Source organism: Microtus oregoni, unplaced genomic scaffold, assembly GCF_018167655.1.
Source record: "Microtus oregoni isolate MIOR12 unplaced genomic scaffold, Mior012 000115F_ref0000277, whole genome shotgun sequence".
Classification (NCBI taxonomy): domain Eukaryota; kingdom Metazoa; phylum Chordata; class Mammalia; order Rodentia; family Cricetidae; genus Microtus; species Microtus oregoni.
Window position 1 is genome coordinate 2,393,837 of NW_024544744.1, and position 25,043 is coordinate 2,418,879.

Sequence of the window (25,043 nt, forward strand, 5' to 3'; positions counted from 1 at the left end):
AATTATCCAAAATCTGCAAATTGAAACACATCCATCTGCCAGATTTCATTCCTTTGAGTATCCTTTGGGTTACTCCCTGCAGGTAGAGGTGTTTGGTTATAGAAAGAGCAAGCAGGACATCTCTTTATAATTTCCTGAGCTTGTTGCCATATAATAGAATATTCTTTAAACCTTTGCTATTGACATTATGTTTCCTATGAAATTCTGAGGCCTTCAGCACACTTCCAATCAATAATTGGTCATTAGTGCTAATCAATAATTAGCATTACCTTGTGCTAGAGGACCTGGCAGACCTGTATGGGATCAGATGTGTGTTATGTATATGGGACAAAGCCTATTCCTGATTATATCTTGAACCTGAATGAATAATGAAGTCAATTCTGTATCATCTGGTAGAAATTCAGTACTTTCAATATGCAAGACAACTCTTTCTGCGTATTGAGAATCAGTAACTATACCAAGAAGTTTTTTAAAATTCCTTAGTACTATGAAAATAGCATATATCTCTGTCGTTTGGACAAAATTATAAGGGCTTTGTTCCACCTTACTTAAATCTTCTGATTTGTAACCTGCCTTTTCTGATTAATTTTCATCAGCATAAAATGTATGGGCTCCAGTTATTGGCACATCACATACAATTTGGGGAAGAATCCAAGTAGTTTTCTTTATAAGGTTAATTCTATCACTTTTAGGATAATTGTTATTAATCTCTCCTAAAAAATTAGCACAAGCCAGGATCATTGTCTTTCCATAATTGTGTATATTTTATCAGTAGTAAAAGGCACTATAATTTCTGCTGGGCCTATTTCTGCTAGTTTATGAAGTTGTAATTTTCCTTTTAAAATTAATTCAGAGACCTTTTCCACATGAGTTTTTAATTGCTTTGTTGACAGCTCTTAGATATGTCACCATCGTCCATTTTCCAGATTTCCTTTTAACAACAAATACAGGAGAATTCCAAGGGCTGGTTGATTCTTCAATGTTTCTCCTGTACCAGCTGTTCTGAAGCCTGCAGTTTCTCTTCTGTTAATGGCCATTGTTTAACCCATATTGGTTTCTCAGTTAACCATTTTAAAGGTAGGACTGCTGGTACCTCTAAAGGTTTGCTAGTTGTTTTGTGTTCTTGTACAGCATTAATGGCTGGTGACCTTTGTATATAGTACCTTAAAATATCCTTCCCAGAAACATGGGTTTCTGGGACTGCAGGAATGTTAATCTGGGTATTCCACTGCTGCAGCAGGTCGTGATCCCATAAATTCACTGCAATATTAGCCACATATGGCCTCAGCCTTCCTCTCTGTCCTTCTGGCCCTATGCAGTCAACTCATCTCATTCTTTGTTTCACTTGAGATACGGTTCCAATTCCTAGGAATTGAACATTTGTCTCTTGAAGAGGCCAATTTGGATGTCAAGACTCTGGAGTAATGATAGTCATGGACACTAAAATGATCTCACGCTAGCTCAGAATTGAGTATAATAAAGGGCTAGACTCACAGATCACAGTCTTCTGCATGAATGGGGATCAGAAGCCGAATATAGCAGCTGGAAGAGAGAGGAAGCATGTATTTTATGTCAGCATTTATAGTACAAGAGGCCACACCCAAGTGGGCTGTTATCTTAAAGGTTACTGGCTGAAGGAGTTCTTACAGCAAAGGAGGACCCCAGAGTAGAGACAAAATTAAGCCTCTATGTGCCTACCCCTCCGGAAATTCAGTGTCCAGCAGATCCAGCTGGTCCCTCCTGACTGTGGCCCAACCCGGCACTGGCCTTGCCCAGACCTCGCCAAGGGGGTAGCCTACTTTGCTTGTGCTGAGGAGGGGGAGGGGAAAGGTGAGGGGACCATGTGAGAAGAGGGGGGCTGGAGGAAGAGCAGGGAAAGAACAAGTATGTTCTCTGCAAAGTCCTGAGGATGACCCGGAAGAGCAAATGAACTCACTGGGAAACCAACTGACTTAGAAGACCAGCTGCCAGGCTAGAGAGGCCAGCTTGGTCCACTTGCATCCAAATGCTTGGTGCTCTCTAGGGCACTGGAGGTTTTCTTTTCTGCAGTCAGTAAACTTGGGCCAGCTGGGTGTGAAGGAAGGAGGTGATGATTACTTAGAATGTCACTGGCAACATTTTATTTTGTTAATCACTTAACAATACAATACAATTCCCAGCAATGACCCAAGTTCTAAGAGAGCAAACACACATCCCTTTCTGGCTACTGTCTGGGTTCATCCAACTTCTCTAAGTTCACACAGTTTACCCCTTTCTTAAAGGCAACCAGACTCTCCATGCCAGCTCTCCAGTAGTTCTGCTTCCTTTCCCATTATTGGTGTTCTTCAGGCTGTAGAAGCCAGCTCAGAGTGTTGGCCTCAAGATGTTTTATTAATAGAATCACTGGGACCATTGAAATCAGTTTTTCTGTAACATGCTGTCACACAGTGTCTGTCATTGGAGAGCAATGTACTGATTCCTTTTAAGAGATTCTCAAGACTTCAGTAAAAAAAAAAGGGGGGGGGGATTATTTTGTTAAAATAATACAGGCTGCCAGGACTGTTACCGTAACTACAAGGTATCATCGGTGAAAAATGTACAATGTCAAATACAGGGCAAGTTTGCTAAGGGCAATGAGTAACTTTCTGGGGGACAGGTGGGAACTGGTACCTCCCTACCATGTCTTTGCCTTCAAGGCTGCTGCAGAAGATGGAGAAGCATCAATAGATGTGCTTCAGTTGCTGGAAGGTGAGCCTGGTGTGAGTGAAGATAGCTGCTACAGCAAATGGTGACCTATTACAAGCAAGCTGAAAGAAACAGGTTTACTCTTCATTCAAAAGGAAATAGCATGGCCAATTTAAGCATAGGTGAAAGAGGAAGTAAGCATCTCCTGAATTCAGAGCACCTGGTATTATTTCCCATTATTTACACACTCCTTGCCCTGTGCACTTTTGTTTGGGAAAGTAACTGATGGATACTGTGATACCTACCTCCTGTGTCAGGAGCACAATTGCAGTCAGACCCACTGTGATGGCAAGAAAAATTACAATTCTGGTCCCAAGAGGAAAGCAACTCCAACTCATGGCAAAACTGAATATTGAGAAAACCTTTTTCCTTAAGAGGATGTATTTGGGTACAGTCTCTGTAGCTCTTGCTTTCTGGAGATTGTGCTCATGACCTACACATCTGAGATACATATAGGAAACTCCCTCCCAATTCAGCAGGGAACCGTCTGGCACCTGCCATGTCTTCTGGAGAGACTGAAATTTCAATTCTTCCTAGGACAGAACAGGTGCCTCAAAAGCTCTAGGTAAGGCCTGACTTTGCCCTCATTAGCTCAGACCGTAGTTTCTTTTTCCTTGCTCTGTGGTTGCTGTCTGAATTTGGTTCTGCTTCATTACCCTTTTGCTCCTGGTCATCAAGACTCTGATTTCCTATTTTACCTTCCAAGAAAGTAAGTTTTGCTTTCTTTTTAATGAGGTACAAACACCGTCGAATCTTGGGATTTAAAGCATTACAGCTGTGAAACATCTCTAGTGGGGGTTCACTATGGCCATAGGAGCAATGGTCTTAGCAGTGATCCTGTGTGCTCTTTTAACGACTAGAGACCAGTCACAACTGATTTCAAAAAGTTGGTTTACTACAAAATTTCTCAGGCCATTCATCTAAGAAAATCACCTAAACCAGGCATGGTGGAACACGCCTTTAATCAGAGCACTTGGGAGGCAGAGGTAGGTGGATCTTTGAGAGCTCAAGGCCAGTCTGCTCTACAAAGTGGGTTCAGAACAGCCAGGGCTGTTACATAAAGAAACTCTCAAGATTAAAAAAAAAAAATTAGCTTAAGCCATTCTAGCCAATATGCTGGTTTGGATATACAAGCTGACTAAAAAGAATTAATTCTTGAAATACTTAGGTGGAGTCTTAGGTGAAGTCATTCATCCCATGGCAGAGTATGGATTAAAAACATACAGTACACCTATCAAGTGACACAGTGCAAGTCAGTTAGCTTCTCTGGCCCTTCGATGTCAGAATGGGTTGACAAGCTAAGTGATACAACACCATTCTTTAGATGTTGACTACTTCAACACAACAGAGCAATGCCACTCTTTGGTGAGTTACACATCAGCTGACTTGACTCTGGAGTTGATTCTTACCTTGTTGACGGATGTACCACTGAACTGCAAACGGAGACTATAGTGTTTTCAAATGCTGGTTTAGCTACTCAATTTAGTGAATCACATTTCCTTAGAAACCTGTCTTCTAAGTAGGATTAATACAGAGTATGTAAAACCTTAGGACTGAGTTTTGCTTGCAAACAGAACATGGTTTTCTTGGACAAATGGCAGCAAAATCGATCTAGAGGTCCATGTTGTTCCCAAGCTAAAGCTTTGCTAGACTGCAGTCTTCTTTTCTTTTCTTACTAGCTAGCCTCCAGTATCTTATCTCTGATGGGCTAGTACGGTAATGAGTCAACACAGGAAAGCTTGTCCTCTCACCTGCATTCGGCAGAGGCTGCAGGTAGACCTAATGTTGATAACAACCACGAAACGTAACAGGCACAAGTGTACATATATAGTTTTCTTGTTTCTTTTGAAGTGCAGGTCACCAAATGCAGGGCCTTGTGCAGGCAAGGCAACTGCTTTACTTATTCCTGAGCTATATCTTCAGCCTTGAAACTTGTGTTCTATAAATCTGAAGGTTCTATATAACTGCAGTTGAGAAAAATTGACTGCTGTTTAAAAATAGAACTTGCAACACACACACACACACACACACACACACACACACAAAACTGGCAACAGATATGACAGACATCCTAATTTGACCACTAGGCATTGTACATATTCCAACGCTGTTACCCCATGAGTATGCCAAGTAAAGAGAAAGTACTAAAAAATTTAACCAAAATTTTAATGTTACTGTGAATCTCAAATATTAAGGCTTTCTTTAACCACAAAATAGAATACACCCCCCCAAGATTCCATCACAAAGGATAACTTCAAGGATGCTTCGTAGCATCTTTGTATAGCTGCTCACCAATTGTATAATCCCCAATGTCTCCAGACACAGCTAAACTTCCAAACTACTAAGCAAACAGCAGATGCAAACCTACTTTCCAGCTCCTTTTATAGTTGTGCTTTTATCAGAATAAGTTTGTGTGTGTGTGCTTTCTACTTTCTTTTCTCTTTGATTTTGGAAATAAGGCATCAGGTAGTCTAAGCTGGTGCGACACTCTTTATGTAGCAAGGGTAGAGCTGAACTGATCGTCCTGCCTTCACTTCCTAAGTGCTGGGAATCTTGACTTGTGGCATTCACATGGCTTGTTTTCTACTTTCTTTTCTTTTCTTTTTTTTTTTTAAATTCAATAACTTTGGCCACAAATTTTTTAAAAACTTCATTTCTTCTCCTCTTCTTCCTCCCCCACCCCTTTTTTACATAGACCCTCCCAGAATTCAGGGCTTCACTCCTTGATAAAGGCTAACTTTGGAATACTATAGTACTTTATGGAGAAAGGTTTTTTTGCTTTTTGTTTTGTTTTTGATACAGGGTTTCTCTGTGTAGCCCTGGCCATCTGGAACTAACTCAGTAGATCAGACTGGCCTCCAACTCAGAGACTGGCCTGCCTCTGCCTCCTAAATGCAGGGATGAAAAGTATGCACCCCCCCACCCCACCAGTTTTCTACTTTTTCAGTGCACAAAATAAGACACATCATGAAAACCCTTAAAAATTTCAATATCACAAAAATCCACACAATAATTCAACAAGCATTTATTAAACACCTACTGTGTGCTCAGCACTGTACTAGGCACTAAGAGGGTACAGTGATACAAATGTTACAGTTATTATCCCTGCCCTCAAGGAGCTTACAATTTAATTTTGGAAATAAATACAAATGTGAAACTACTATACATACTTCTAGAAATAATTACAGAGCAAGGTATTAGTAACTTGAAAGTTAACTGCTCAGGCAGCTCAGACTAAGGGAAGATCTTGATGTGAGGTGAACTCAATCAGGAGGTGCTCACTCAAAGACATACAGGAAGTGAGTTTAATGAGTGAACAGGAGTTACGGCCAAAGAGTAATCTAAGGGGGAAAACCATGAGAAAGGCACCGAGGCAAAGGTCTGTAAGACAAAAGTAGAGAGCTGGAGGACGTCTGAATGTGATGTACGAAGGTGAACAAGTTAGAAAGTGATGAAAGCCGAGGCAGATTCAGAATGGAGGGCAAAGTCATAGAACACTATCACTCTGGTGAGAATTATCTGCTGGGGGAGGAGTAAAACATGATACCATGAAAGTGGAGTTTGAGGATCATTTTTCAAGTGTTATATAAGCTGGATATTCTAAAAGGAAGTATAGAAACCTGAGCCCAAGTGATATAGACCTAACTGGAAGACTGTAATGGTATAGTAGAAATAAAAAACAAAACCTAAGTGATAATGAAAATGAGCTCCAAGAAGAAAGCAATTGAGATAAACAAGTTTCTAGACTTGGAGAGTGGAAGGCAGAAAAAGATGCAATGATAACTTCAAGGGTGAGATGAGAAATACAAAGGGCAGCAATTCTATTTAGGGTACAGGGTTTATTGAAAAGAAATACAAATTGAAGGAGAATGGTGAATTTCAAATATCAGGTTGTGTAGGTACCTGAGGAAAATACCGTAAGCAGAGATGACATCCAAAGTGGGAAATATGAAGTCAAATACAAAGCACAACAAAATAGATAAACAAAAAAAGAGACAGAAAAAGTGAGCAAAAGTATGACATGGGATTATTTTAGTATAAAGGAGAAAAAAGACTAATAAAGAAAAGCCAGATATTAGAGAAAAATGACCCCAAAAGTTGCCATAAAACAAAGAAAGGAAAACAGAATTCTTTAAGTATGGTTATTAGTCAAAGGTTCTCTAGAGAACAGAGCTTATAGAATGAATACACACATACACACACACACACATATACACACACACGCACCCACCCACATATGGAGAGAATGGGATTTCATTAGTGGCTTATAAGCTGTGGTCCAGCAATGGTTGTCTATCAACGGGAAGTCAAAGAATGGACCAGCTGTTTACTCCACCAGGATGGATGTCTCAGCTGGTCTTCATTATACACCAGAATCCTGAAGAAGTAGGGTCTAACTCCAGTGAAGGAATGGACTTGCCAGCAAAAAGCAAGGAAGCAAGAGCAAATTTCTTTCTTGCATATCCTCATAGAGGCTGCCATCAGAAGGTTTGGTGCAGATTAAAGGTGGATACTCCCACCTGAAAAGATCCAGATTAAAAGTGGGTCTTTCCACTTGAAATGATTTAAAATAAATCCCTGACATGTGTACCCAGCAATCTAGTTTTAGTTAATCCAGATGTAGTCAAGTTAACAGCCAAGAACAGCCATCACAAATCCACCCATTGTCAATTTGACACACAATCATATCTCCTTACATCATGCTTAATTTCCAAGTGAAAATAATAATCAGGTCATAATTATACCTAAGGTGATATAAATATCACACATATAATTACAAATGTATTATATATTTAACAAGGCCATAATTACACCTACATGATATAACTATCCCTTGTACAACCACAAGCCCATTATAAATTTTAAAATAGATGGCAATGGCCTTTGAGGGACATTCTTTTGGTATCTCAAAACTTAAATATGGTAACTACAGATGTTCTCATGTTACGTTACTGATAAAGAAACTGAGGAAAGAAACACTGAAATCTGAACAAACACATTCTTAGCAAAATATGACAGAAACAGTCATGTCAATTATAATCCTCATTTCTGCAACTGGTTCCACGACCATAGATGGTATTTAGAGCTACCTTTTTCTATTACTCATTCTGTAGTTCCTCAAAGCAGAAAAGGCAATGTTTAAGGGGTGGAAGTACATCTTCTGCTGAGGGCAGAGAGACTATTCCCTCAGGTGAGATAAACCCTTGAGAACTGGAGGGTAGAATCAACAGGGTCTTCCCACACATCTCTACCCCACATTTCAGGATCCAATTCTTTACTAGTTAATGCTCTAACCTGAACCACTGATACCCTCTGAGGCTGGGACCTGATTTTTATTTTTTATTGTTTTGGTAATTCAGCCAACCTTAGAATGAGGGCTTCAGTTTGATTTTCCACAATTTGAGCTGTGGCTGCTGAAGAGAAGATTCTCTTCCAGTACACACACACATAGAAACCTCTAGACTGTTTATGTACATCCAGAGTCAGTCAGTTTTTATCACTGAGCACTATTGTTCTTCACTATATTTTGATATGCTAGAAGTTGGTTAATTCTATCAAGGAGTTCATTCTTTTCCTTTGTCAATTTATCCAGAGATGCTGGGAGCAATGAACCACTACCATCATTTTCCTTATTTTTCTACAAATTGTCAAAAGTTTTATATACAGAGTCACCAAATCTCTTACCTCCCACAACTGGTGAATCAGGACAATCAAATGGACTTGTCTCTTAAGTCTGTAAAATAGTTCACACTATGGGCTTTTAATAAACCCTGAGTTTCTGAGAGGAAAGCCTATGCCAGATACTTAAAAAATTTTATCCTTATACTTCTATTGCTCTAGAATCACTTCTGGTACAAAATTCTGTATTAGTCGGGGTTCTCTAGTAGAATAGAATAGAATGAACACACACACACACACACACACACACACACACACACACACACAAAGGAATTGTTAGAATGGCTTACCTGCTGTGGTCTAGCTAGTTCAACAATGGCTACCTACCAACAAAAGACCCAAGAATCCAGTAATACTCAAAATGACAACCAAGATTAGCCATCGCATATGGGAAAATTCAACATTATGAATATAAAAGTGATTAAGGAAGATAACAACAACAATATACAGCCTTAATTTACACACTGGGCATTCTACATTCATTTTAGTGGAATGTTGACTATGACAGCCAGTAAGGAAATGTTTTTAAGAGCTAAGGCAGAAATTGGTTAAAATGAGTAACATCTTTGAAAAATCAAGGAAAACACAAGACACAAAATGGTGATTGGAAATGGGCAATAAGCTTGAAGGTTTTCTCTGTAGGCTATGGATAAACTTACTGCTACCATCTTAACTGCCCATCTGCCCAACCTAGAATCTACTCACTTCTTTCTCCCTTTGGCAGTCTACAGAGAAATGTTACTGTTTTACCCTCCTAGTTACTCCTTTACGCATAGTCTATTAACAAAATTTACCTTTTTTAAACTGAAAATCAAGACTATCAACGTCTAAAGATGTTCTTTCCCCAAATAGTATTTTAAGCCAATTTCCCAGTAATTGCAATGGATCCATACTAAACTATTGTCCACTGTCTACCTAGTATCTCTTATGACCAGGAGTACATGGTTTCATTTGGTAGGCCAGAGTTTAGTCAGTGTTGGTAGCGTAGCACAGTAGCCATGACAGGCTCTAGCACCAGGCTGTATGGGTTAGAATCTTGTCATTTGCTGCCTATGTGATGTTGGCTAGTTCTCTAAGCTCTTTATTTTTATCGTTTATAAATGGGGCATGTAGTGATATGAGCTATTAAGTGGATAAATGTTTAACTTAGGGTTTGGCTCACAACTATTGTTCAAAACAAAACAAAAAAAGTCAGCTATCACTCTAGAGAAGCAGAAACAAGAGCAAGGTTATACTGGCCCACGTTGGAATCAATCACATTATTGAATACCTATCTGGTCTCATGGAGAAATTCTTTGAAACCTCAGAGGTTTCTCCCAGTGGTATGTTGATGACAAGTGAGTTAGGGAAGAACCACTCTACCATGCCAGATCCTAAGATGAGCAGCTGAGGACGGTATAAGAAAGTATTGGTAGACAATTCATTTCAGATTGAAAGAAAAAATTGACTCTATGGGATAAAAGCCTAATGAATGCCACAGGTAGTTGACACCTCTAGATAATGTAATATGGACTAATTAATGCTTGGTGAATTCAAGACTAAAATGACTTCTATGTTCTTCAAAGACTCTAGTCTTTTCTATTACCATATGCTATAACATTTGGCCTTTTCTATACATGTGCTTTGATAGTTCATTAAAATTTTATTATTTGTAATTATGTATATGTCTATGTGTACCTGTGTGTACGGGCCTGTGTATGCCAGATATGTTGGATCCTCCTGGAGCTGGAGTTACAGGAAGTTACAAGCCACCCAACATGGGTGCTAGGAATGGAACTCAATGGTTCTCTGCAAGAACAATCCACATTCTCAACCACTAAGCCATTTTCCAGTCTCAAATTACATTTTTGGGTTCTTTTGAGACTGGCCTCACTATATTCAAGGCTGGCTTTGAACTTGCTATACAGACTTGGCTGGCCCATGAGTGCTATGACTAAAGGTGTGCCTCACCAATAATGGATCCAATAACTCATTTTTAAATGACAACCTTTTTCATATTCATGCCAGTGTAACATTAATCTTTCCAATCATATTATTTTCTTCCAGTTGCTGAGTAGCTCTTAGCAGTCTGAGACTGAAGTGATCTGTACACATTACTCTGGATACAAATGCTAAAGGGCAATTTATTGGAAACAAGGCAGGTAGGTACTCACGCATATATGCACACACGCAGACTTCTAGCTTCACTGACAATGTACTCATTCTATGTAACGTTTGCACACAAGGTAGCACTGACCTACATAGAAATCCTGTCATCTAGAGACGGTAAGGCACAACTCAAGCAATTGGGGCAGGAGAGGTGGCTCAGTGGTTTAGAGTTTTAGAGAAGTGTTAGGAATGATAATCTATATTAAACTGGAAGGAAGCAAACAGAAAGGAGGGTAAGAAAATAAAGAATAATGAAAAGGACTGGCCTCAGAGAGTTAGCCAAAAAACTAAGATGATCCTTTTTAGGACAGTCACAATGTGAAACTGTTTTCCTTGAGATTTCATCAGAACCTACTCAGAACCTGTCTTCTGAGTAAGATTAATGGAATAATTTTAAGTGTGAGGATTAAAGTTAAAGCAAAAGTTATTCAGCTTCCAGCTCACTAATCAAATGGCCAAACATGAAATATAATTAACAGTAACAGATGGTTTTCTTGCTCTTCATTAAATGAGAATTCTAAGAATGTCCCCACTATCTGGAGGACTAGCAGCACTATTAGAATAAGTAAGTATACTTACTCCTCTGAAAGGACACTATATTTTAGGTGCACAAGATCTGATGTGTTATTTTAAACCAGTCTCATTATTTTACACAATATCCTATGTTATGCTGAAAGTTTTAGAGGTGAAATACAGGGCCTGGTGGCAATGAGTGTAATAGTCTATCTTTGTTGTTAGATGACTGAGGGAGTGTGCCAGAATTCAGAATAAGAAATCAGAGATAAGGTATTTGATAGATTACCACTGTGGATACTGAAGATATGCAAATGGAAGGAAACAGATAGATGATAACGACGGAGCGGCAGAGGCCATCTGAGAAGGTCAGTCCAGGCTGACCATGTACTCAGGGAGTTCACATAGACAGGAACCTGAGAGCTGTACTGTAATGGGCCAAAAGGAATGATGTACATTCTTTGTAAGAATTTTTAATGTCTTTTTCTAGCACCTCTGTTTCTTATTTGGTGCCAAAGCTTTGATAGTGCAAATATGTTTTGAACCACAGTGTACAGTGGGAAGGTGAAGGAGAGTCAGAAGTCATCCTGAGGTACACTCTGTCCGTGCTCAAGAGTAGCCAGGCTGAGTCTCCACTCACCTCTTTCTTGGCATCACTCCCACCATCATCACTAATGCAGCCACTTCCTCTGTTGACACAGGTACTGAGACTGGGGGTGGTGAAGGATATGAGCTCAGGGATTCAATGGAAGTCAGTAAAGGTGCTAAATGAAGAAAAATGCTACAGTGCTGTTAAAAATATAGCATTGAATTTGTAGAGGATTATGGGTTTATATCATCTAAGAGTACTAGAATAATACGTTAAATGTTCAACCATTTCCCTCTAACTAGGGTATTAGAAAGCTAAATACAAATCTTAGTCTCATTGAGGTTGCCTTGGACTCAAGCGGCTTCTCAGATTAGGATTTACTAGGGCATCTTCAGAGGGGAATGGCAGAAAGGGACCACAAAAATGGGAAGAAGAGAAGCTTAGAGGAGTGGTCCCTCTCAAACTTACAGCCACTCTTGGGAAAGACAAAATATAGTGTTTCAAGTCACAGTAAGCAATCTGCTGTTATTTTAAAGTTCTGAAGAATATATAAAGCTGCCAGGGCTCTGCTTCACCAGATGCCTCCAAAGACAGTCAAGCCAATCAATCTCTACCAGGGACTGTGCTCAAACTACTGAAGTGCTATTCTTAACTGTCATCACAACACAGATTCTGCCCTTTTCACTAGCCTTCTCCACTACCACATGGCTTCTCTAATGCTGAATAATGTTCAGACAACAACCAAAGTTTTTCCTAAACTCCTGTGGTTTCAGGCTTTTCTCCAGTGTGGATTCTCTGATGTCGAATGAGGCTTGATCTCTGAATAAAGGCTTTCCCACACTCACTGCATTGATAGGGCTTCTCCCCTGTGTGTATTCTCAGATGCTGAATGAGACCAGTGTTCCCATTGAAAGCTTTCCCACATTCTTTACACTTGTAGGGTCTTTCTCCAGTATGGATTCTCTGATGTTCAATCAGGCCTGATTTCTGACTGAAGGCCCTCCCGCACTCATTGCATTTGTAAGGTTTCTCCCCAGTGTGGCTTCTTTGATGGCCAATAAGATGGGAGCTGCGTCTGAATGTTTTCCCACACTCATCACACTCATAGGGTTTCTCCCCAGTGTGGATTCTCTGGTGTCCAATGAGGTGTGAACTATGACTGAAAGCTTTTCCACATTCATTACATTCATACGGTCTCTCCCCACTGTGGATTCTCTGGTGCAAAATAAGGCCTGCGCTCTGACTAAAGGCCTTACCACACTGATTACACTGATAGGGCTTCTCTCCGGTGTGGATTCTCTGGTGCAGGATCAGGCCTGTGTTCTGACTGAAGGCCTTACCACATTCTTTACAGTGATAGCGCTTCACTTTGTTGTGGATGTCCTGATGGGAAAGAAGGGCTGACCTATAGCTGAAGGCTTTACTGCACACATTACATTGATAGGGTTTCTCTCCAGTGTGGATTCTCCAGTGTCGAACAAGGCCTGAGTTCTGAGCAAAGCTTTTCCCACATTCATCACATTTATGCCGTCTCTCTTGTGTGGGATTTCCCTGCTGCCTCTCTAATCTGTCTTGGGTTTCTCCGTGCGTAAGACCCACGATAACATCCCCGTTGCACTTGGCAGCTGTTTGTCCATGTGGCTGGATTCCGGTTGATATTACCTGTTTTGAAAAGAATTCCTTGTTCTCACTCCTGGTCTCACCATCTGAAATAAACACATAGTAAGCAATCATTCTCAAAGTCACTTCCTACTTTCTATACAGAAGGGGGAAGTGAAGTTGTAATGGAAGCTACAAGCAAATACAAGCTTCTCTATTCAAAACAGGGAGAGATACATGCAAGTTGATCAAGTAAAAGTACCAAATGCCAAGTGGGAAAGATATGTCAGGAAAAAAGGGTTTTCTGATACATGAGTCGTGTTGGAAGGGATTAACTGAGAAGTGTAAGTTGGGGAGTAGGAAGAGATAAAGAAGTCTTCTAAGATGTACTGAGTGGGACAGAATGCACCAAACAGTCCTGAAAAGTGTAGAAGTACAACTGGCTCATATGACAGAAACACTCTGATATCCACTATCAGGATGGTCCAAGGGGACCTGAAGAAAGGTGTGAATGCAGGGAGTACTACAAACATGCCACTTTCTATCTGGCAAGAACAGTCTTCACTACATAGATACAAACTGTAAGGACTTCTGGGTTGGAGAACAAAATGCTTAATTTCATATCTCAGGAATCTCAATCTAATACCCATTTCTTAAATTCTGAGTTTCTTTTCTTTGCAATTCATAAAAAAATTTAAAGCAAATTTATATCTATGCATGTCACATGTGTAAGGTATCTGCAGAGCCTAGAAGAAGGCATCATAGCCTCCAGAGTTGGAGTTCCTGGTGGTTATACGGTACCTGATGTGGATGCTGGGAAAAGAACTCCAGTCCTCCAGAAGAACAGGAAGCACTCTTAACCATTGAGCCATCTCTACAGCCCTAAATCCTGAATTTAAGTTCAACTAAGTCCTCCAGAAACCTTATAAAGCTACCAGAAACACAGCAAAGACAAAGTTCTTAAGTTATAATAACTACAGCTCTCCTTACCCAGGGAGAACATGTTTCTGTATTTCTCGGGCCTGTTATCTCTATTCAGATCCTTCTGTGATGGATCAAGAAGCCACTCTTCTCGAATAAGAGACACAGCCATGTCTTCAATCTTTTCCAAAGTCTGAAACAAAAGAAGACCCTCATTTGGGGCCTAGAAAGGTTCCATAGCTTAAAACTAGTGTTTGCGATAACTACAGTGTTAGGAGAGGTGAAGAAGTAGGAGTGTGCTAAGCAAAGGGATGTGAACAGCTGGGAGGAAGAGGAAAGTGCACTGGATTTATTGTGGAAACTCAAAGGCTAGTTTGTTACTAAGTAAAAAGGGTTCAGAGGAAGTTCTTAAACAGGCAGCACTGCAGATAGATATGGCATTTGCCACACTGTCAGAGGTGCGGGCTTTTAGTGAGAAGGAGCACAACTCACCTGAAACCCTGCAGTGAGTAGTCTAGCTGTCACCTCCTGATCTCCAGAACTTCTTTTCTGGGAAGGAGTACGACTCTGAGAAGCAGACATGGCTGAGAGGAGAAAGGAGCTATGAATTGACTAGTCTTGTATGTTTGTGGGAGCCAGCATTCACTTATCCAAAATTACTTTTATTTCAGAATACATATGCCAAGGATTTTGCACATAAAGTGCTGACATCTTGGACTCTGGCCCATATTCATGGACGTCCACAGAACATCTGTACTTTAATGTACCTGAACTTACATATTTAAATAAACAAAGTATACTGATTTCCTAACAGGAGCTGCTTTCTAATTTATTCTCTATCCAAAGTACTATCTCTGTATAGCATTCCTTCAGAACCCGAAATCCTAGAAAACTGAACATGGGAACCAATCAAACTGTTACCTTTCTAGTAACTGCTGTGGCTGCAGTGACTACTTCTCATGGATAGTGAACATCTTATCACCAAAAACAACCTCATAATTAAGCAAAACATGTTTTGAAAAACAAGATTTAGGACTTCAGATTAAGAATTATATAATTAACAAAAATGAAGTATTTCTGTGCTACTTCTTAGAAACGTTAAAAATGCTTAGCCTATTGACTAAGTTAAAGTGCAGGAATATTAAAAATTCACTTATATGCTGGGGTGGCAAATGCCTATAGTCACAGCAGGAGGACCATCACAAGTTTGAGGCCAGGCTTATCTACATAGTGAGTTCTAGGCTAGGCAAGACTACAGAGATCCTGTTTCAAAAAGAAAAAAAAAAAAAGATTTCACTTATAGAAAACAAAGCATTATAAATCCATACATAGGGAAAAACACATAAACATACCAAAACACCCTACAAAGATGAATAGCCTAGAATAGGCTGTTCTGTATAAAATAGGGCAATTCTCAATATACAACATAAAAATGTCACCCCTCCCCCCCAAACAAAAACAAGACAAACAAACAAACAGAAACAAACCAGGAAAACCAGATTTAAGGGGCATCATCTGGTCAAATATAATTTAAGTACAGTTAACACAAAGTTTCTTGAACAAAGAATTTATATGTCCATGGGTAAATAATAATAATAATAAAATGGAAGGGTTGAGGACATAGCTCAATTAAAGAGTGCTTGCCTTGGATGATTAAAGCCCTGGGTTAGTACTGAGCACTGCCCAAAACAACACAGACACACCCACCCTCCACACACACTCAGGACTGGTATGATGGCTCAGTGGTAAAGTACTTGCTATGGAAGTAAGAGGACAGAAGTTCAGAATCCCATCACCCACATAAAAGCCTCATGCCTTGAGTCTTAGTGTTAGGGACTGGAAGAGAACAAGGACAGGCAGATCTTTAGAACCTGCAGGTCAGGTAGTCTAGCTGAAATGGTAGACCTAATGTTTAGGGAAAGATTTCATCTCAAAAAATAAGGTGGAGGGGCCAAGGGGAGCTTGGAGGGTAAAAGTGCTTCCTATATAATTCTGAGGACTCAAGTTCAATTCTTGGAATCCATGGTGGATGGACAGAAGCAGCTCTTGAAGAAAGTTGTTCTCTGACCTCCAGGTGTATATCTAGGTATATACACTACTACTACTACTACTACTACTAATAGTAACAACAACAATAATAGTAAGGTAGGGAGAATTAGCCTAGCAAGATTAATCTTAAGTCATCAAAGATAACATCACAATAGGTCAAATTTCTGAAATGTTCTTTCTAAATATACACAAGTAGAACCTAAATGAGACAATACCAAACAAACCTAATCTGCAGCCATTCCAATTCTAATCTATGTTCTTTAAAACTGGTAAGGTTGTGAAAAGACTAAGAAATCATGCCCAAAATGTGTAATTAAAGGAGACTGAAGAGACTGCTGACTAACTGCACTGTGGTCATAGGGTGGGCCCTGGACCAGAAAAGACACGGAGACAACTGGGACGTGAGTATGAGATGAGGACTGGATCAGCACCACTGCTGCACCGTAGTTCCTAGCTACGTCATCCTACTGTGCTCAGCAAAATGCTCTCATTAAAGGAAAGGCATATTGAAGTAACTGTAAATAAAATGTTATGATACTAGAAAAATCTAAATAAAATGTCTGCTGTAAACGTACTGGGGTAACAAAGTTCTTTTTTCTTTGCTCATGTCCTCTGGGCATGCTATGGCCATTGCCCTCCTGAACTCTTAGGAGTAGCTATATGCATAAGACCTGCAAAAGACTGGGCCCATTAACAGAGTAGGGAAAGGATCACACGCTCCCTCCCCCATTCCCATATAGGCAATTAAATGGTGCTAAGAGATTTCTCTAGTGGTATGGTGGCTCCTAAGTTACCTACGTTTCTATAAAAAAAAAAAAATCCTTTATCGGACTCCTAATCAAACTCATTGGCTCACAAGTTAGTCTTCAAAAAACTTGTTTCTTTGGTGTGTCCTTGGTGCCCCATCTGGGGTGAACAGTTGTTTATGCCCACAGGAAAAGTCCACATACTACTTCTATAAACATTCAAAACCAGAAGATGGAGACTACTCAAACACCGATGTCACTTCCTGACCGAGACAGATACCCCAAACATAAGTCTCTTTCCTTTCCACTTTCCTCACCCTTAGAAGTGAAATCTGGCCTCTCTCCTCTGTCCTGTGGCTTCTGGAGCACTGGAGGTTTATGTTTGATTGCCATGGGTCGGAACTGAGTACTTGGAGGTTCTGGTGCAGTTTCTGAAGGTACGACTTCCTCCCAGAGAACTCTGTGCCCATGTGTACGAGCTGAGACCTAGAAACAATGGGACAGCTGAGTTATGAAGAATTCCTTTGAGAAAGGAAGTGAAGGTAGTAGTAGAACCAATACTTATATTAGGAAAAGCAAGCAGTATAATTGCATTTACTTCTTAGGGCAACAAGAAACACCACATTAGCACAAAAAGAAGGGATTTGTTCTGGTCAGTACTAAAAAAGATTTCTGTTGTTGTTTCTCTATTACATCTAGCACCAACATTTGCACTTCAACTATAGGACAGAGAATGTTTAACAGAGAAAACTAAAACAGGGCCATACAATACTAAGACACTCTTCTGACAAGGACTAGGAAGCCTGTGTTCTAGTAAGCAGTCGTCTCTAATTATGTAGGCAAAGCTAGCTGACACAGAAAATAGTTTAGCAAGATGGGCTTTGGAGGTGGAGGCAGGAAGATCAGGAGTTCAAGGCCCCACTGAGTTGGTTACAGGAGATTTAATCAGTCTAAAAGAAAAACAGAGCTCACACCTTTGATCCCAACACTTGGGATCTCACGCCTTTAATCCTAGCACTAGAGAGGTGGAGACAGGAAGTGATATGGCTGGGCAGAGAGGAATATAAGGCAGGAGAAAGGAGCTCAGCCCCTTCAGTCTGAGGATTTGGTGGAGGTAAAAAGTCTCTCTGGTGGCTGGCTCCTTTACTTCTCTGATCTTTCAGCATTTACCTCAACATCTGATTCCAGGTTTGTATTATTAAGACCAATAAGAATTTATCTATACCAAAGTCTTTCTACTCAGCTTCCAGGAATTCAGTCCCAGCATGCACAGCTACTTACTGGTTGTCCTAGGATATTAATCTGCCTTTGCAAGTCCTCCAACAGGGTCACTACCTCCTCTCCATTTTCTAACTGGTGTTCCTTCACCAGAGTCTGCAGCTCCCCTGGCAGGATGGTCAGGAACTGCTCCAGCACCAGCAGCTCCAGGATCTGCTCCTTGCTGTTCAAGTCTGGCCGCAGCCACTGATGGCAAAGTGCTCGTAGCTGGATCAGAGCTTCCCGGGGTCCTAGAGTCTCCTGGTAGCATAGCTGCCTGAAACGTAGGCGAAACAGTTCTTGGCCAGCAGTATTATTTTCATGCATGCTAGATTCCTCATCCCAACCAGGATCCTCCTCTATCTTGACAATTACAAGATCCTCTTCAGGAGTCTGGTCTGGCGGAGATGGGGCCGAAGAAGGCTTTCTTGATTCTGCAGCCATTTAGGGCCAGAGAAGCTTAAAAGGTCCCTTTCCTCTCTACCTTCTGAATCTTCTTAAGTCTTCCGAGGACCTCCAGGGTACTTCTTTCAGAACAGAAAATGATAAATATGTTAATGTAAGGCAAAAGTCATAGTAAATTACCAAGATACTTCAACAAGCTCCCCTAAACAATCAGCCACACCAAACCTACCCAGGGTACAAACCCTTCCTTCCAGTTTCCTGTTTAAGGTTGTCGGGGATGGAGACTCAGCCTAACTGAAATTCTGCATTTATTAGCAGGTAAGACTCAGTACCTCACTGAGCTCCACGTAGCACCTTGTACACCTCCCACTCTCAACTGGATTTTGTACTTAAGCTCTCAGCCTTGAGCTCATTCTCAACAGATGAGGTCATTTCTCTATCCTCTACTTCAAGAACCTGGCTAACCCTTTCCTCCTTACTACTTAAGATTCTGCATCCTACTACGGCTCCCTATCTTCCCTCCAGTCTCAGGGCTAACTCTTGAACTCCTCTTACTCCTGAAAATCTACTCGGAGCAGTGGATCTGCAAAGAGCCAGGATGTCTTATCAACATCTACAATGGCCAAACCTAAGCCCACATACCAATGACCTTCCAGAATCTTTCAGAATAAAATATAGTAGTGTTTGAGTTTGACAACTTTCACTTAGGAGAAGACACCTGATATTAATCAATGTTGTGTCTGTTTATTCTTATACAAATACATATTTATCTACTCCCCACCAGGTGAGATGTTTCTTGAGCGTATTAGGAATAAAACCACTATGATTATGTGCACACAAATTCTTGTCTGAAAAGTTTTTAATTTTGTGAGGTAAAACCCAGAAGAATTGCTGAGTTTTAAGTGTAGTATCTAAAAAATTGCTGAACTGTTTTTCAAAGTGGCTGCAATATTTTGTATTCCATTAGCGCTTGACATCATATCTTAAAAATTTAAATAATAGGTATACATTAATGTGTCATAGTTCTAACTTGTTTTCTAACGAACAATGTTGAACATACATATATTTTAGTGAAGTATCGATTTAAAAATTTTGGCTTATCTTGCTTTTTTTGTCAGTCTCAATCAAAGAACATTGAACTTGTAATTTCCCCATCTCCGCTTTCCAAGTGCTGTGACTGCAGGTGTGCACCACCATGCTCAGTTTTATTATTTACCTTATTTAGACTGTTGAGATCGTATCATGTAGCCTGGTCTAGTCTGGAACACAATGTGTGGCCCAGGATGATCTTTAACTTGTGATCGTCTTGCCTCCATCTCTCAAGTACTGGGATTGTATGCACGTGTCATCATGCTTTGCCCAGTATTATTTTGTAATTGAGGTTTTATATTGTTTGTGTGTTTAAGATTTGAGAACTCCTTATATATTCTGGCTATAAGAAATACATGATTTACAAATATTGACTCATTACTGTTTTATTTTCCTTTCCCTCTACACATACTACTTTTCTTATAACTGCACATTATTGGTTGCAAAAAGGTTTTGCTCTCTTCATTTCATAATCCTCATGAAAATCTTATTGAAAAAAATTAAAGAATATCAGAGGGATAAATTTACAACACAACACAACACAACACAGAACTGTCTAGATTTGCTGTAAGAGCGAAGGTTACAGCTAGAACTCCAGGCCCAAAGAGCTCACTTGGATGGTTCTTTTTCTTTGTGGGGTATATGGACACTAATGGTCTCTGTACTTGTATAGACACCACCCTTGCTAAGGCTGCAGTGCTGACTTCTCTTTGACTTTGGTTATACTTCTCTTTCATGTGTGCTCTACAATGCTACTAGCTCTGTCTTCAAAAAAGATGCCCCAGGTAGTACCTATGAATGCAACCACATTTGCAAATAGCAGGTAGATAGAATCAAATTCACATGAAGTTACAACTGGAATAAGCTGGGTCCTTAATTCAGCATGACTGTTCTGTTAGAGACACAGGGGTCTGCAGGACAGCTCAGGAGGTAAAGGCATCTGCTGCCAAGCCTGACAGCCTGGATTTCGATTCCCAGGCTCCACACAGTGGAGGGAGGGGACTGACTCCTGCAAGCTGTCCTCTGAACTCCACTAGGGCACTGTGTCATGAGTAGACCTTCTTCATCCTTCCCAAACAATATATTACTCTATACCTCAGCCTGGTTTCACACTGGCAATCCCGCAACCTCACTCTCCTGAGTACTGCATGCAATTACAGACGTGCATCAATATACATTCTTTTTAATGACTAATATTTATCTTTAAAAAATCTCTTCCCATCTAATAATTGTGTGTATACAAATTGCAGTGTTGGTAAGCACATATAAACACTGCTCCTTACATATGATCATTAAAAAACATCCGGTCAGGCTTATTGACTGATTAATGTAAATGCAATAATAATCTTAAGCTTCTTCTCGATCTAAAATGTCAACTTCAATAATCCTGGCTTTTCACCAGATGTAGAAGATGTATTTTCCCCTTTGGATTAAGTTTAACTCGAGAAATGTCTTGGTATTGAGTGCAAACCAGGAAAAAACACAAGGAAAAGTAAATGAGACAAACACTGTGCTTTGTAGTTATCTCAAATGCACTCACTGAATATTTTTCTTTCAGATATTCCTAAAGTTATTTCAATACAGGCTTAAGCATGGGGGTTAGGAGAAATGGCACTCAGGAGGGGGCCAGGCACACAGTGTGGGCATGAGCTCCTCAGGGGTGTTGCTTTGAAGAATGCATTTAAGATTTACCACATAGTTAACCACAAGAGGAACTCAAAGCGTGCACATTCGCTAAAAGAATGACTGCCACATAACTACGCTTCAGAGAATTTTTCAGAGAGAAGTATGTTGTCAAGTGGTGGTCAACATCTTAGATGTCTGACAAAGATTACTCATGACTGACTTGAGAATCGGAAATAGGACCCCACGGAGTTTTCAACTACCTATTTCAGTTAGCTTTAATAAATTAAGTAGGCAAAGTATTCTGAATTCGGTTTTTGTTAACCCGGAATTACTGAAAGCATATCTTTTGCACAGAACTGTCTAGCCATCACATCAACCATTTCCTGTGCAGAAAAAAAAAAAAAAAAACAACAAACAGGAGTAACAACAACAAAAATCAGAGGTTTCCATGAGTAGCAGATACTTAAAAAAAGTATCTTTAAAAAATGAATTTTGATATCGAAAGGCAAAATCGCTTGAGTAAGAACAGCTGATACACGGGCCGGCTTTACAAGTAAGAGCGACTGCAAAGTAACACGGGGAGATTGGCGGTGAAAAGAGAGGCCTCGTAGGAAGTTGGGGCCGGTGTCGGCCTGCTGGGCTGGCTCAGGCCCTCCACCGACCCGCTCCCCGCGCTCCGGCCTCCGCAGCCCGCGCACCCCTGCTCGGCCGAGCGCACTCACCGAGAGCTCCGCACGCTGCCCGAGGGCGGGAGGCGGCACAGGGCGGACCGGGAAGCGCGCGCGCGAGGAGACGCGACGGACGCCGAAGCCGGGTAGGACCCCTACAGTGGCTAACTTCCAAAGCCTCGGAGCCGCAGAACCGGCCAGCATGCATCTTGCCCCACAGCCACTTCCGGAAGCTCTCTAGGAAGCCCGGAGGTCTGACAGCTCTATGGTCGTCCCGCGTAGGGACAGAGCGCCGCGCCTTCTGGCTGTCAGCGGCGCCAGGTGGATGTCTATGCTGCTGCTGAGGATTGTGGACATCCTTAGGAATGCCATACCTTTATGTCACCCAAGCTTTTTGCCTGGCCAGCTTTGGGCTTCAGTTGGCAAGGCTGAGGGTTAGGTGGCCAATCGCAGATCTCAGCTGGGCTCAGGAGGGAGCTTAATATGCCTAAAGAATTTCTCTTTATTCCTCTTAGATAACCCGTGCTTTCTGTTAATGCTTCATGAATTACTCCAAATTTCCAACATACACTTCAGATTGAGGAATTTAACCCTTTACAGTACCTGGGAAGAGTAGCACATCTTACATTATTCTGTTCCAACTAACCACGGCTTTTTCTTTGACTGGGATGTGTGGTCAGCCTCCCAACACTTGATGCTTTATCACCAGAAACAACAAAAGTTCCACAAAATAACCACAACCCATCTCTTAAGCTCTAAAGAGGATATTTAGGCTATTAGTAATGGTGGGAAACAGTGAACACACCGCTTTACTTTTTAATTTCGAAGATGACTAAAAAGTTTTAAGTTGTCAAAAGAGAGCTGATGATGGGTCGCAATTCTTTTTTTTTTTTTTTTTTTTTTTTTTTTCGAGACAGGGTTTCTCTGTGGCTTTGGAGCCTGTCCTGGAACTAGCTCTGTAGACCAGGCTGGTCTCGAACTCACAGAAATCTGCCTGCCTCTGCCTCCCGAGTGCTGGGATTAAAAGTGTGTGCCACCACCGCCCGGCAATTCTTATCTGGGTGAGGGGGTGTAGCCAGTCCGAGGAATTTTGAACATTTTACCTAGCGTCAGATATTGAACGGTTAAGTGAAAACCTAGATCTGATGGTCGAAGTCCTGTTCAACCAGGAATCCTCAAGCTTGGGTCACAAGTGCACAGTGAAAAGGCTTGTCTTTTTAAAGACAGAGTCTCTTTGTAGTCCTAGTTGGCCTCAATTTTGGGACAAATCTCCTGCCTTACCTTCCTAAGTGTTGGGATTATAAACATAAGCCAACACACCAGTTTAAAGCCGTCTTTGGTAACAGCTAATTCTTCTTTCAAAACTGAACTAAATTAGAAACGAGGGACAATTTTGCCCATATTCTTTGGTTAGAGTTTTTAAAATGATGAAAAATTTTGCCCACATTAAGAACACCAGCGGACTGACTCTAAGGGAGATTCTGACCACTAATTAGGTCTGAACATTAAGAAACTTTTGGTACTTTTACCTTTTTAGTAGAGTTTCTTTACTATATGAATTCTCTGATGTCTATCAAGAGCTGAACTTACGCATAGGTCTTCCACACTCACTGTGCCCACAGGGTTTTCAGCTGTGTGAATTATTTGATATTGAATAATACCTTTGGGTTCACTGAGATCTTTCCCCCTCTACATTTATAGTGATTCACTCCATGTACTCCATAATGTCCAACAAGACGTGAGAGTTGAAGGTTTCTTCATATTTATTAGACTTATAGGACTTCTCCCCAGTGTGAGTTCTCCTCTGAGCTAAGTTTTCATCACATCCTCTGCATTTGCATTGTCCTCTTTCCCTCTGTCACCATTTTCATCACCTTCCACTTTCAAAACCTAGATGCCCTTCAATGGAAGAATGGATGAAGAAAGTATGGAATATATACACGCTAGAGTACTACGCTGCGGTAAAAAACAATGACTTCGACACTTCCTGGCCATCCTACAGGGGCTATACTGCCCAAACCGCCTCTCTCTTCCTATCCCATTCAGCTTACATCCAGATCCCCACACCCCCTGTCTCCCTCCCTCCCTCCCTCCTTTGGGGCATAGCGCCTCCCTGCCCAGCCTGCTAGGACGCTGGGACTGAATCCAAACCGGGAGGACAAAGGGGTGGCCGGTAGCTCCTTTGTTCCCATAGCCTGCCTGCAGTGAGCAGGGTGGGCCCTTTGTTCGCGAGCTAACCAAGCAGCGCGGAGTTTCTATCTGGGCACCGAGTGAAACATCATTGTGGAGAAACATCTCTGGGGAGTGACATCACTGGGAAGGTACATCAGTGGGCAAGAAGACCTGATCCTGTAAAAGAAGATCCAAGGGGAGTATTGGGAGGAAGAGATGGGCAGACGCCAATGCAGGAATTCTCCCAACAATCTGAAAAACAACACGAAACCACCAGAAGCCAGTGACCCCACAACAGGAGGACATGAACACCTTAATCAAGAAGAAGTAGAAAAAACTGACTTCATGAAAGTGATTGACACCCTTAAACAGCATATAAAAAATGCCCTTATAGAAATGGATGAGAAGTATAATAGAAAGTTCGAGGAATTGAGTAAATCAGTGAATGATACCCTAGGAAACCAAGGAAAAACAATCAAGCAGATAAAGGAAACAGTTCATGACTTGAAAACTGAAATGGAGGCAAAGAAGAAAACACAAACAGAGGGCCGGCTGGACATGGAAAATCTAGGTAAACGAATAGAGACTACAGAATCAAGTATAACCAGCAGACTACAAGAGATAGAAGAAAGAATCTCAGATTCTGAGGATAACATAGAGAAAATAAACACTCTGATCAAAGAAAACAGCAAGTCCAACAAACTCTCATCACAAAACATTCAGGAAATATGGGACACAATAAAAAGACCAAACCTAAGAATAATTGGAGTAGAAGAAGGAGAAGAAGTGCAGCTCAACGGTACAGAAAATATACTTAATAAAATTATAGAAGAAAACTTTCCCAACCTGAAGACAGAT

General features: G+C 40.9%; 1 protein-coding gene across 1 annotated transcript; it reads right to left on the reverse strand.

Annotated features, from left to right (window-relative positions):
• Positions 1 to 5,745: 5,745 nt before the first annotated feature.
• Zkscan8 (zinc finger with KRAB and SCAN domains 8) lies at positions 5,746 to 22,219 on the reverse strand. Its single transcript, XM_041645715.1, has 6 exons — positions 22,068 to 22,219; positions 18,250 to 18,752; positions 17,286 to 17,454; positions 14,666 to 14,757; positions 14,243 to 14,366; positions 5,746 to 13,359 (listed from the first exon to the last, which is right to left on the reverse strand). The coding sequence occupies exons 2-6, from the start codon at positions 18,667 to 18,669 to the stop codon at positions 12,407 to 12,409; spliced, it is 1,758 nt and encodes a 585-aa protein (XP_041501649.1). The 5' UTR covers positions 18,670 to 18,752; positions 22,068 to 22,219; the 3' UTR covers positions 5,746 to 12,406.
• Between the last annotated feature and the right edge of the window lie 2,824 nt (positions 22,220 to 25,043).

What these genes read in the sequence shown, in the direction of transcription:
- Zkscan8 (XM_041645715.1), bottom strand. Translation starts at nt 18,669, where the DNA reads ATGGCTGCAGAATCAAGAAAGCCTTCTTCGGCCCCATCTCCGCCAGAC. An exon ending in GCCAGATTTCACTTCTAAGG is followed by an intron (nt 14,758 to 17,285) that starts GTGAGGAAAGTG and finishes TTCTCCTCTCAG; the next exon opens with CCATGTCTGCTTCTCAGAGT. An exon ending in TACTCACTGCAGGGTTTCAG is followed by an intron (nt 14,367 to 14,665) that starts GTGAGTTGTGCT and finishes CTTTTGTTTCAG; the next exon opens with ACTTTGGAAAAGATTGAAGA.